Source organism: Centroberyx gerrardi, chromosome 15 (assembly GCF_048128805.1).
Source record: "Centroberyx gerrardi isolate f3 chromosome 15, fCenGer3.hap1.cur.20231027, whole genome shotgun sequence".
In the NCBI taxonomy this organism is placed as follows: domain Eukaryota; kingdom Metazoa; phylum Chordata; class Actinopteri; order Beryciformes; family Berycidae; genus Centroberyx; species Centroberyx gerrardi.
The window spans coordinates 12,342,071-12,354,995 of NC_136011.1; the positions used below are offsets into that span (position 1 = coordinate 12,342,071).

Consider the following 12,925-nt stretch of genomic DNA (forward strand, 5'->3'; position numbering starts at 1 on the left):
CTACGCAGCGGTTTCTATCCAGTCACATCCTGCACAGACAATGACTGGATTTTTAAATACTACGTTATTCCCATTTAGCTACATTACAATAACGCCACCAGCTGCTGCTCCCGCACATGTGCTGGGACCAACATCCTGAACACTGAATATCTGACTCCTTCTTGTTGAATTGCTTTCTGATTCCTGAGTATCCGACACCCACTTCTGACATCAGGGGAGCCAGTGCTAAAAGTTGAAAGAGAGGACGTCTAATTGCATAACCATACTGTATTTTTATCTCCTTCACCTTGGTGATGGCATTGCATCAAATAACATCAGTCAGACCAGTACATTTTGACCCTGAAGTCAGGCCTCATGCGTGGCCCCAGAGGAGAGCGAAGCAGGTGTCTCCTGAATACCTCCCACTGTTTTACAGTCGGATGTGTCAGTGGGGCCCATGGTTACCGGGTCTGACGGACAAGGCTGCAGCGCCGAGTCCCAGGAGAAACACACGGTCCGCACAGCAGGTTCTCATTACTGGCTTGCTGCACATTAGACTGTGTCACATACAGTTTAGGCCTCAGGCGATGTTGTCACGTTTTCTGATTTGCTCTTTTTTCCTATGATGTGCGAGAGCCGATACATGCGTTCAGAAGAGTACATTATCCCGGATTCTTTCATGGCATCCAAACATATGGCCATCAAAGACTTTTAAACAGAATTTTTACTATGACGTGCGCTAAAATGTAAGGAGCACAGCTTTCTCCATTTTAGCACCACACTGATGCAAACAAGTAAACAGTAAAAATGCTGTCCACCACAAAAGGATGCAGAGTCGTGGTGGTGCAATAAGTAGAAAATATGTTATCTCATGTTTCTTTATTGACGTACAGACAATTAAACAAATGCTTTGGCACCCCTCTTAGGCCAGTCAGTGCAATTTTTAAAATGCCAAAACGGAGCAATGAGGCGCATTATTCCCGAGAGTTTCAGAGTTTCATAAAATCCAATCAGTGGCATCTGATATATTGTGCGTGACGGATGGACAGGGGCCGATCCATAGTCAAGTCAGTTGCAATTTATATATGCCTGAGCTGCAATATCAGTAGGCTACTGAGTGCAGGTCTACCAAAATGGAACACCCTCTTTCTTTTTTGTCGTCCTCTCTGCCTGTTGTGCCTTTGAACAAATAACACAGCAGCCATGGCTTTCTCAGAGCGAGAAGTTAGGACACACTTTGTCTGGGCGTTAAATACCGCAATAATGCTTGTTTTGGTTTAAAAAATCAGTGTGAGTCAATACTCTCCTCCTCCTTTTTGAGCCCTACCATTGCCACTTCTCAAAATTCATATTAATTGAGTCAGACGCGCTAAAGGTCTCCTACAAAGTGGTTAGGGTTAGGGTTAGCTACCCCATTTCCACGTGCAAAATGCTTGTACGCAAAGGTTAGTAGATCAGAATTACCACTTTTTGTTTATGCACTTACGGCTACATTAGCACCGCCGCAAATGCTTAGTCAACACGGTGGTGTTTAGCTTTGGTCACGTTGTTTTGTCAGATGAAGATAATCATGTCATCTCACACTCACATCCAGTGGATCGAAATGTGCTTGCAGGTTGACTCATGCAGTTGACTCAGACAGCGCTGTCTGATCAAATCACTTGCATCAGACTAGAAACCTGATTTATTCGTCTAAATACTTTCATGTTTCCACAGACGGCTACACTTTGAATTTTATCCGGGGATCTCAGTAAGGAGTGAGAACCCCTTTTCCTCACACTTCCAAATCAATATGTGCTATTGCCTGCATCTCTATCGCTGAATCTGCTACATTGTACCAGAATATACAAATTAGTATAACATGCACGCTTGTTTTGCTCATAAGGAGAGCCAGAACTTGTGAGTTAAGCAGCGAGGGCAGAGGAACCTTGGACATTAGGCCTGTTACCATAAAGAATTATACATAGCGGAGTTGAATGAGTCTTAATTTGTTTGGGGTAGAAGGAGTGGAAGCCAATCACAGCCTGTTGACGCAGAATGGTTCATAAATCACACTTATGCAGCGATTTCACTTAATCCTCGGTGCATTCTTTATGCAGCATGCTCATCCAAATCAACTCTGTGTTGCTGAGCCAAGAGTTCAGTTCTTTCTGGCGGAGGCTTGTTGGCTTTGGCCTGCCGCATCGACTCGATTCAATCTTGACCGAAAAATGTCAGCTGCCGCCACCGTTTTTTTTAATAACAAGAATAACAAATTAATCTCACTAAATAAATAAATAAAGCAACAACCTCAGCAATTGAAAACTAATTCTGCGCCCCTAATAGGGTGAGAACTGAGAGGTTTCAAGATAACGGAGGATATTTTGGTGCTGAGTCGGCCAACTTTCTCTCATGTCAAAGAAGCATGTAGCCCAGCTTCATTACATCTGCTCTTTAGTTTGATCTAGCAAGGAAGCTTTTTTAGGTTATTTTTATGGCCTCTCTGCTTGATTTAATGATGTATAGTAAATAAGAGCAGGGGGATGTCATGCAACAAATGTCAAGAGCTGGACTCAAACGCACGACATTGCGATTATATGGTATCCAATAGCGCGCTGTACCAGAGAGGGGCAACTTTAACTGTTACACATAACTCACTTAATGGAAGCTGACGTTTCCTGGAACAGGGTAAGTTCTTGTGGTGAGGTGCCCCCGCAACACATCTTCAGATCCAGTAACCTCATATCAACTGCACTTTTCCACCGAAGACTCAGTGAATCAGACGCTATCCCTCTCAGCTGCCCAGTCTGAGCAGGAGACACACTGATGGTTGCTCTTTTCACCGAGTTTTCAGTTTAACAACCAGTTTTAAAATGTATGTTTTCACAGTGCGTTTACATGCTGCATTTAACACCCTTTCTAGTGTACTTGCCATTTTCACAGTTGGCCTTTGACACTGTCCTGCACTGTTCCAGTTTTGGTCCTACAGCGCTGTATAAGACCATCAGAGATTGGATGGGTTCTGTTTCTGTCTGGGAGCCGTTCTGTTTGAGTGAACAGTAGTTAATTGATGTTATTCAGTAACAATTACGCCCGTGGCTCTAGGCTACATTGCTGGTTTTGCCTGCAGCATATTAAAAGTCAGGAAATCATTAAAAACATCTGTAAGGAAAATGTAATTGCTCACGTCATATTTTGTTGATAGAATATGTGACTTCTTGGCTTTTTCATTCTCTCTACTTCTCGCTATTCTGAAAATGCTATGTTCCACTCACACTCACACACACACACACACTCACACACACTAACACATGCATCAAAAAACGTGAATAATCTTTGATTTACCTGAGCGGTTCATGGCTGAGGTGCACTACTAATTGATACTGAACACAAAACCGTTTAAGTTCTTTTCAGTCAAGATGGACTTAAAGAGCCTTGCACATAATGTAGCAGTAGGTGGATGAAGCTCTGGGAAAAGTAGTAGATGTAGCGACTTAAATAAATAGCACACCGTTACTTCTATATGCATAAATTACTGTTCCTGCTGTGGTTCATATAAAACAAATGCAAACACACACACACACACACACACAGGCATTTTCTCTCCCTCCTCTTGATTTTCCATGTCCTTCAACCCTTTATCATCCTTGTTTGCTTCTTAACTGTTGCACTGGGTGAAAGCCAGACTGAAGGCATTTTATTCCTATGCTAGTGTTGCTCAAATAGAGACCGCACCATGGTGACGAATCAGAGAATACGCTCTGGATGAACAAAACGTAAACGATTCCCTTGAAAGAAAGTGTCAAAAACTCTACATCTTCATTCAACATATTTTGCACTTGACTGAAAGGAGGATATCGACTAATTTGATTCAAGTATTTGTCAAGTTGTTGCCTGAAAGTGATTCAGAGACATCAGTGTTGACTTTGGCTACTTTGTAAAGGGGTGATGGGAATTGAAATGGCTAACACATGTATCGCAGCGTGCTCAGTTCAGCTAAACGCCTAAAATGTAAAACGTGCCGTGTTTTCACATACATCACTCCTGTACTCGACTTCAAGTGACTTCAGCTTACTTAATGAGCATTATGTTAGTGTTCCCTTGAGTCCCTTCACACCCGTTGTCTCCGGCATCTGAACACGGAGGGCCTCGTGAACTATTTTAGGGTTTGTTTTGACCGCTTCAGACATGCATGTCTCCTCTTCAAGGTTATTTGGTCGTAAAGGACAGGGGAACTGAAGCGTTATGGGAGCTGTTAAAGGCAATCTCTGAAATAAGCCTCAGCAACATAAAGGGGGAACTATCATGGGACCCCACTTACCTACTCTGACTGGTCTCTGGGTTACGAAGGAAAATAACCAAACAACACCGGATTTGACTTATGGGTTCCATAAGGTGGCGTACCTTTACTGACAAAACAGATAATCTGCGTACACAGTATGAAGTCAACCTGACCTGCTACTTATGCACATTAAGAATATTTATCCTGTTAGTTTTTATCATCCAGAGGGACCAGCGTACAGTGCTCCTTTATTTCCCTCTGGTGTTGGAAAGAGGAAACAGTCTGAGATGTTCTCCTTGGTCAGACTGAAGTAAGCACTGAAAGCTGACTTTGTGTGTGAGGAGTATTTGTGGTAGAGCTGCTGGTTTAACGTTCATTCTTTCTTTGACTCATCTGACAGAAAGGTAATGTGTGAAGCGGCTTCCTGTCCCACTTCTACTCTAAGCTGAGATATGATGTTATTTGCTGTGAGTGGAGAAAAGCATATCTAACCCAATATTTCCACTAGCCAAGTCATACACATGTTATTATTAACTGTGAAATACTTCATTCATGCCAGAGTGCTCAACTCAGTTGAATGTGACTTTTATTATGCCTACTGGAGGACTTTCAGTGTTGGAAACTGGATTATTTTAGACATTGTTATATCAAAAAGACAGTGGTCGAATTTCACTTTTATCAAACTTGACTTTGTATCCAGGAAAACAGTTATATAATACATTCATTAGATTGGAGACGGAACCTTCTTGGTTAGTTACAACAGGATGACATCACTGGTAAAAAGCAATAGAGGCCAACCTCAAAGCCACATGATGTCAGGGTTTGTTCTGTTGTCTCATTGGTTCGATGGTGATGTCAGATCAGCTGCATTTGTCAATAATTAGTGAATTTATTAAGAAGATTACTCTTGCTCATTAATTGGATTTTATTCAACTATAGCCCAGGGCTGCACATGCACAGTGTCTTCATTGAACACCTGGGATAATAAATTGCATGTATTTGGCAGCTCAGTGGCTGTGGGGCAACATGATGGTCGCTGGTTTGAATCCAACTGACAGAAATGAGCAAGGCAAATGGCATTAAGTGAGTAAGTGAACTTTTATTCACCTGTACTGGCAACCAAGGAATTGAACAAAAAAAACCACAGTCATATTTTCACAATAGAGATGAGTAAAGTAGCTAATAGTTAAAGCAGAGATCCAACAGAAATGTCTAGTGAAACGGTAATATGTCACGATGCAACTACTGCAATAATAATCCTGCTTTGTCATGTATTTATTTATTTATTTTTGGCTTGAACACAAAATGTCTTGTGACTAGTAGCAGAAGTTGAAAATACCAGTAGTGGTGTGTGTGTGTGTGTGTGTGTGTGTGTGTAGGGGGGATGGTCTGGCAGAATGGAGATAATGAGGTAGATATTGGACCCACAGTGCAATCATTTGGCTACTAAACACTTATGCTGAACGAGTGTTTGGAGATATTTGATGGGCATTTTGTGCTTATTTTGGAGCTGTAAAAACATGGCCTCGTTAACTTTAACAGTTTGGGAGAAGGCTGAGATGAGGACCTGCGGGTGCTAACTGTGTGTTTGGTGATCCTATGAATTTCAATGGAGCTTCGACTGACATGGGGGAGTCAAGTCAAGTTTATTTGTATAGCCCTTAAACACAGATACAGTCCTAAAGGGCTTCACAACGATCACATTTGCATTTAATATCAAGTACCAAGGCTAGGATCGCAGATATTGATACTGATATCAATACTCATCATTAAAAGCTGCTCACATACATGCATGGCATGGGGGTATTTTTTCATAATTTATGCTGGAAATCTCTCAATTACGACCAAATTATTAACTAAATATTAATATATTAATCACACTAAAATTTAAATGCAGGGCAGCTTTTAACAGTAAAAAAATATCAGCTGCGCAGTCTTGGAGAAATTTTATGAGTAGGCAAATACAACAATACATCTATATTATATAGTTATATAGATTATATAGTAAATGATGAAATGGAAACGTGTTAATCCAAAAAGGAATACACGCTTTTATGGTATCAATACTTTTGGTGCTGGTATCGATACTCCAAAGAAGACGTCAGGCTCAGTAGTATCGATACCATCCCTTGTCCACATTATGAAACAGTAAAAGAAAACGACACCCTCCAACCTTAGACCTTCAGTGAGAGCAAGGAAAACTCACACAAAAACCTCATGAGAAGATAATGACTGTATTTTCATTTTGGGGTGAACTATTCCTTTAACCAAATAAGGTTTTCAGACGTGCACATACCATCTATCACCAGTAGAGGGTGCTGTCCACCAAGGCGCACACTACTCGAGAGTAGCTAGGAGGAAGACTGAGGAAGGGACAATATCACTCAAATCCAGTCTGAAGTACACAAACACAGTGCCAGTCTGCGGTGCTCGGGAGTTCAGTGACCCTATCGTAGCCTACTTTGTGGCATTTTTATCTCCTATGGTATAACTGTAATGTTCATACAGGGACTGTGATATTTGTATAGTATCTTTCTAAAATCTATTACACGATTACTGTAGTTTTTTCGTAAGGGTGACCACTGCGCATGTGTGCTACTCCCATGTCTCCACCTCGTGCTCCTTCCTTCTACCAAAGATTGGCAACACTCGAGTATAGGAAAAAGCAAAAGCAAAGAGCTCTCACTCTGCCCATATTTCGGGGTACCTCAAACAGTATCGAGTGTTGCTTCATAAAGATAAAGTAACAAAGTAGCAAACGTTGCAAAGATAAAGTAAAAAAGTTTATTTGGACTAAATTACACACAATCCAAAAGTGCTGTTAATATCCAGAGCTCAAATATACGTTTTTGTGATGAATAGTTGTTGAGAATAATAACTTTGTTTTGGTGTTATACCAGACTGGTCGCCATGGTAACAGAGTTATGTGTGGCTATTTGTTATGTTTATGCCGTCTCTATGCGAGGCATATTGTAGGGGGAGAGCGCATGTGTGAAGGTTAACGCCCACTTCTGCAGTTCGGACGTTGTTGTTTTTTTGTTTTTTTTGTTTTTGTTTTTATTTACTATTTGAGTGATTTCTCTTCCAGCACGCACACGATCTTTTCACACGATCTGACTGGTTCTAGAAGGGAGGGGAGCCATGTCTGCATCCTCGGGCCCGGGCGTGGCTTTCTGATGGGTGTGGTTCCTGGTAACCTTACAGGGAAGTTTTCTTCAAGAGTCGAGACTGTTGAATGTATACTTAGTAGCATGGGTATTCAGCAGTGACTGGTGCCTTGTTCTTGTCCATTTTTTTAAGGTTGAAGCTAGGTCTCTGAGCCTGGACAGCTTTCTGGGACCTGACAGACAGGGGACACAGCAAGGTAAATGTTTGTCATGCCTTTCAGGTGGACTGAAGGTGTGTATGCTTATGTTTGATGTTTGTCATAGGTTCTTGACAGAGATAGACTTCTTTCTTTAGCACAACCAATTCAGTCTGTTATTATTATTATTTTTTTAATTTCCATTTATTATCATTGTTTTATTAATTTATTCAACTTTATTTCCCTCTAACACCCCCCACCACCTACATGTAAATGCTGCTTAAAGAGCCTCAATGTTATGGTATGTTAGTAGCCAACTGCTTTGCAAACTAGGGTGTGACACTTTGCACCATGGCCTGACTATTATTTACCATCAAACACAGTTATCACTAGGACCTGCCCAGTGTTATACAGATATAATTGGGAACACAAATGAAACTGAGGTGCTTTCAACACACTAACAGCAGCTGATGTGCAGTGACCCTATCCATGAAAAGGTCATGTGTGTGCTGTAAGGAGCGCACTTCTTCCCCTGTGATCTGTGGTTCATCCGCACTAGACAACTCAAAGGCTCCATTCAGCATTAGAGGGGGTGAAATGAGAAAAGTCAGTCAAAGGAAACCTTTATTTCAGAGCAGGCAGAGTGCTGGGGAACAGTTGCTGTTACAGCGTAGGACAACACAAGCCTATAGCTTGTCTCTCCTGCCTGACTCTCTGTTTGACACAGAGCTGAACGACACATTACATCATCCCACCGAGTGGAGTGTGTGTGATAGGACCGCACTCCAAAAAACAGCCATCTTAACAAGTCATTTAGTCTCATGTTCAGCCTTCAAATCATATTTTTCAGAAACCAAGAGAAAGATTCTGCCAGTGAGGTGAGATAACTCCACTTGTTTGGAATGCAGTTTCACTTAAGGGAATTTCTAGAAATGAGTGTCACTATCTGGAAACAAGTCAGAATAAGGCAGATCACTGCACTACTGTCAATAAAATGACACTTGAGTCTACAAAATTCTTGAAACAAGTTGATTTGCATTGAAAACAAGTTAAATAATCTCACCCCATTGGCAGATTTTCTCACTTATTATAAGGAAATTACGATTTTAGGACTCAATAATAGACTAAATGACTTGTTAAGATGGAGATTTTTTGCAGTGCAGACGCTTGTGTTTTCATGCTTTGAAGTTGTGTGTCCTCGACAGAATCATGGGCCTCCTGCAGCTGCTGAAATCCCAGTTCTTGTGCCACCTGATCCTCTGCTATGTGTTCCTGGTCAGCGGCCTCATCATCAACCTGCTGCAGCTCTGCACTCTGCCTCTGTGGCCGCTCAACAAGCAGCTGTTCCGCAGGATCAACTGCAGACTGGCCTACTCCATCTCCAGCCGTGAGTACCCGTCGCTCAGATTTATGTAAGGTATGATTGTGGATCGACTGAACATGACCAAATATTTCACTTCTGCTTGTTGCATGTATTCAGTCGAATTACCACTATCCTCTCTCTGCACAAGGCAAAAGACCTGAGCTTTACGATCACATGTCGGCAAATTCTAGTATTGCACTTTGCTCATAAACCTGACTACATCACCGTGTGTCTTCGCTGTCCTCAGAGATGGTAGCTGTCCTGGAGTGGTGGTCTGGAACTGAATGCACACTCTACACAGACCCAAAGAGCTACAAACTGTATGGAAATGAGAATGGAATCGTGGTTCTCAACCACAACTTTGAGATAGACTTCCTCTGCGGCTGGACCTTCTGCGAGAGATTCGGCGTGCTCGGGGTAAGAGAAAGTGTCTCGGTGAAGCTGGACTTTTGACCTGGAGGTTTTTTTTTTATTTTTTTTTTTATTTTGGTGCCATCCTTTAGTCCCTTAACAAGCTTTAAATTTGAACTTTTCCAGAGTTCAAAAGTGTTGGCTAAGAAAGAGCTGGCCTACGTGCCTGTGATCGGCTGGATGTGGTACTTCCTGGAGATCGTGTTCTGTAAGAGGAAATGGGAGGAGGACCGCAGGACAGTGGCTGAGAGTCTTCAGAACCTGCAGGATTACCCAGAGAACTTCTGGGTAAGACACCGTGACGTTAATGTCAAGAAAACGTTTGACAATGATATCTTTTGAAGTGATTTCTTAGAGGATATTTTGGAATAATGCTATTAATGAATGAACAATCTAATTTCCTGGGGCCAGTTCTTGCTTTACTGTGAGGGAACCCGCTTCACAGCCAAGAAGCACCAGATCAGCATGCAGGTGGCCGAGACCAAAGGTTTGCCCAAACTGAAGTATCATCTCCTGCCCAGGACCAAAGGCTTCTGGGTCACTGTCCAAAATCTGCGAGGAAAAGGTGAGAATCCGTCCCCTCCTGATGAAACGTTTACATATGGCTGCCAGTCAGTATCAGACACTCTGAGCTGGATGTTGCTGAGAAGAGGAGAAGGCTGTTTGTTTGCCACACAGATTTGCAAATCAAATGAGTCGTACAGTTTTAGTAACTGCTGCTTCGCTCTACTGCTGTGTCTCCTGTGTAGTCGCAGCTATATACGACTCCACTCTGAACTTCAGAAACAATGAAGTTCCAACCTTGCTTGGAGTGCTCAGTGGGAAGAAATATCACGCTGATCTATACGTAAGGTACAAGAAAAAAAAAAGAAGTGTTCTACTCTGAGTAAAGGTTACATGAAATCTCTCATATCCTGTGTTGTTGTGATGTTTGTCTGCTATCTCTGCCTTGACTGGTGTAATTATGAGTTATCTGATAGATCTGACTTCCCATCTGCCTGCAGGAGAATCCCTCTAGAGTCCGTCCCAGAGGGCGAGGCGGAGTGCGCTGCTTGGCTGCACAAGCTCTACCAGGAGAAGGTTAGACCGTGGGGACTGGACGCATACTGTACCGAGTTTCTAACAGACTCTAGTCTCGTTTTGGAGGCTTCAACCCGACCTGTGGCTTTTCTCATTGCTTATTCTGGTGACAAAAAAGTCACACTCATCACCGCTGTTAAGTAACGTGTAAATTGGCAGCAACTGACATTTAGAATTTTGAAGCTTTTCACCACGGCACCGTTATAGAGGGTAGTCATGTGTTTGCTTAGGGCTGGGCGATGTGGTTGAAAATCAATATCACGATAATCATAAGGATTTTTTCGATGTTGATATACATCACGATATGGCTCACATGCAAAATCATGTTAAATAATCAAATTAATGTTCATCCCATTGAACCGAATGGTAATGTTAGGTGTGATGTCAAACAAAACTGACATTTTCAAATAATATTCCTTAAAATGTTTCATACCTCATTTTCTCTTTAGTTAAAAAGTTGCTTGTTATCAATTTAGACAGCAGAATTGTCACAATATACCAAAATCAGCAAATTATCATGATATGATTCCACTGAAAGACGATAAATGATCATATTTAATCGGCCAGCCCTATGTTTGCTGCTAGTACTTTTAATTCTAGACACATTGGCAGCAACATGGCTTTCATAGCACTGCCTGCTGAAACGCTTCCTGTTAGGGCCTTGTGTATCAGTTGTGTGTGTGAATGTTTCCACAGGACAGCTTTCAGGAGCACTACACACAGACGGGGCGTTTCCCCGGCCCTGTAGTGAACCCGCCTCGCCGGCCCTGGACCTTGATCAACTGGCTGTTCTGGTCCTGCTTGCTCCTCTACCCTCTAGGCCTGCTGCTGGCTCAGCTCCTCAGCTCTGGATCTGTACTCACCGTCCTGGTCTCTGTGGCTCTCTGCTCTGCAGGTTGGTTTCATTCATGCAGTCAGGCTCAGTCAACCTGTATTACTCCTTCCCTCAGTTTAACCAGCTCCTCTCTGTCCAAACATTTTTCATTAAGCAGCAGATTTGACAACTCAAATGTAAGTTCCCTTTTCCAGAAGGTATGACTCATCAGTCTTGTCCCTAACAGCATTCAGGCATGCCCTTTGTATCTACTTACTAAGCACATTAAAACATTTGTCCATTTGATTAGTTGCACTGAGGTGTTAAATGGAGAAACCGATTTCTCACACAGCATGGGTTCATGAAGAGCATGTCACCATTTCCACAGTAAATGTACCCAGAACTGTTAAATTTGGGTTCAGATTTAAATCTTTGAAATCTGTCTGCTGTATCCTCACATACAGTCTGAGTGTCATAATCAACATAAATGAATAGCATGAATTAACAAACCTACATCTTCCAGCTCTTGGCTTCTGGCCTCAAATTGACAGTGACAGTTTTGTGACTGTATGATAGTATGATAAACACTTATATTTGATTTGATTTAGTAATTTCAGGGCCTAAATTATTGCCACCTTTTATATTGACATATCTGCAACAACATGCGGTAGCCACCATTTATTTTCGTCATTGCTTGATTAGATCATGATTCAAGTTTGATGCTCAAATGTTTTCTATTTTCATATCTGTAATGAGAAGTACAATTCAAAAGGAAACTTCTTGTGATTTGCTCTAGTCATAACCTACTAAATTTGCTCTTTCTGAATCTTTCCTTCTCAGCTTCACTGGGTGTTCGCTGGATGATTGGCCAGACTGAGATTGACAGAGGCTCAAGCTATGGGAATAAGGAGGGTCCCCTAAACAACAACTAGGAAATCCTGACCTGCTATGAACTGCTCCCTATAACCGCTGCTAATCTGCAAGCCACCGTTTACAGCAGGAACCTAAACACCAGTTTGACAGGACTCTGCTGGCAGAACAAGTGCTAACCTGCTTGACAGCACAATGCAGACGGAGTATCGTCGTCTAAACGCCACGCTCCTGAAGCTCAAGCTCTGAGATTATGAAACTGGACCGTGCGTGCTGGGTGCATTCAATTTGCTACGGAAAAGCTACAATATTAGAATGGGAGACAAGTTTAAAATCATGGCTTTACTACAGTCTCCTCAGTTCAGGATGCAGATATTTGAATGCAATCAACAAAAAAAGCTTTTTCACTGTCAATATGAAACTAAAAGTTCACCCAAGTGAAAAATGGACTACCTCTTAGATAGTAAGGTACTGCAGAGCATTTGATATTTTTCATGGTGAGAGATAATACACAGTTTTCTTAAAAAACGATTTGTTTATTAATATTGTTTGTACATAGCAAACACTGTAAGAGCAGCAGAGGACCAGAAGTTGTGGTGTGTGTCAGTGTCTGTGTATGGTTGTGTGGATGTTTTTATGTTCAGCAGCAGGGAGGGAGAGCAGACCCCATTTCTCCTCTTTAGTTGGCTATGCTCCAGTCACATAAACAGCTCTTCACCAGCGGCTAGACTTGGACACCGCTCCAAACGCCCGCGAAGGCTTCAATACTAACTTGACATTTACTCCTCGGCAAAGGCAAAGAAAAATACGTTAAAAAAAATCCTTCCTAGTGCCCACCCTTGC

The 12,925-nt window shown here is 42.0% G+C and overlaps 1 protein-coding gene across 1 annotated transcript; it reads left to right on the forward strand.

The window, feature by feature from the left end:
- Window positions 1-7,386: 7,386 nt before the first annotated feature.
- Window positions 7,387-12,672, forward strand: agpat4 (1-acylglycerol-3-phosphate O-acyltransferase 4 (lysophosphatidic acid acyltransferase, delta)). The gene is made up of 9 exons (XM_071898019.2): window positions 7,387-7,604; window positions 8,750-8,931; window positions 9,155-9,324; window positions 9,445-9,606; window positions 9,730-9,883; window positions 10,068-10,170; window positions 10,323-10,398; window positions 11,095-11,293; window positions 12,053-12,672. The coding sequence occupies exons 2-9, from the start codon at window positions 8,754-8,756 to the stop codon at window positions 12,142-12,144; spliced, it is 1,134 nt and encodes a 377-aa protein (XP_071754120.1). The 5' UTR covers window positions 7,387-7,604; window positions 8,750-8,753; the 3' UTR covers window positions 12,145-12,672.
- Window positions 12,673-12,925: the final 253 nt, after the last annotated feature.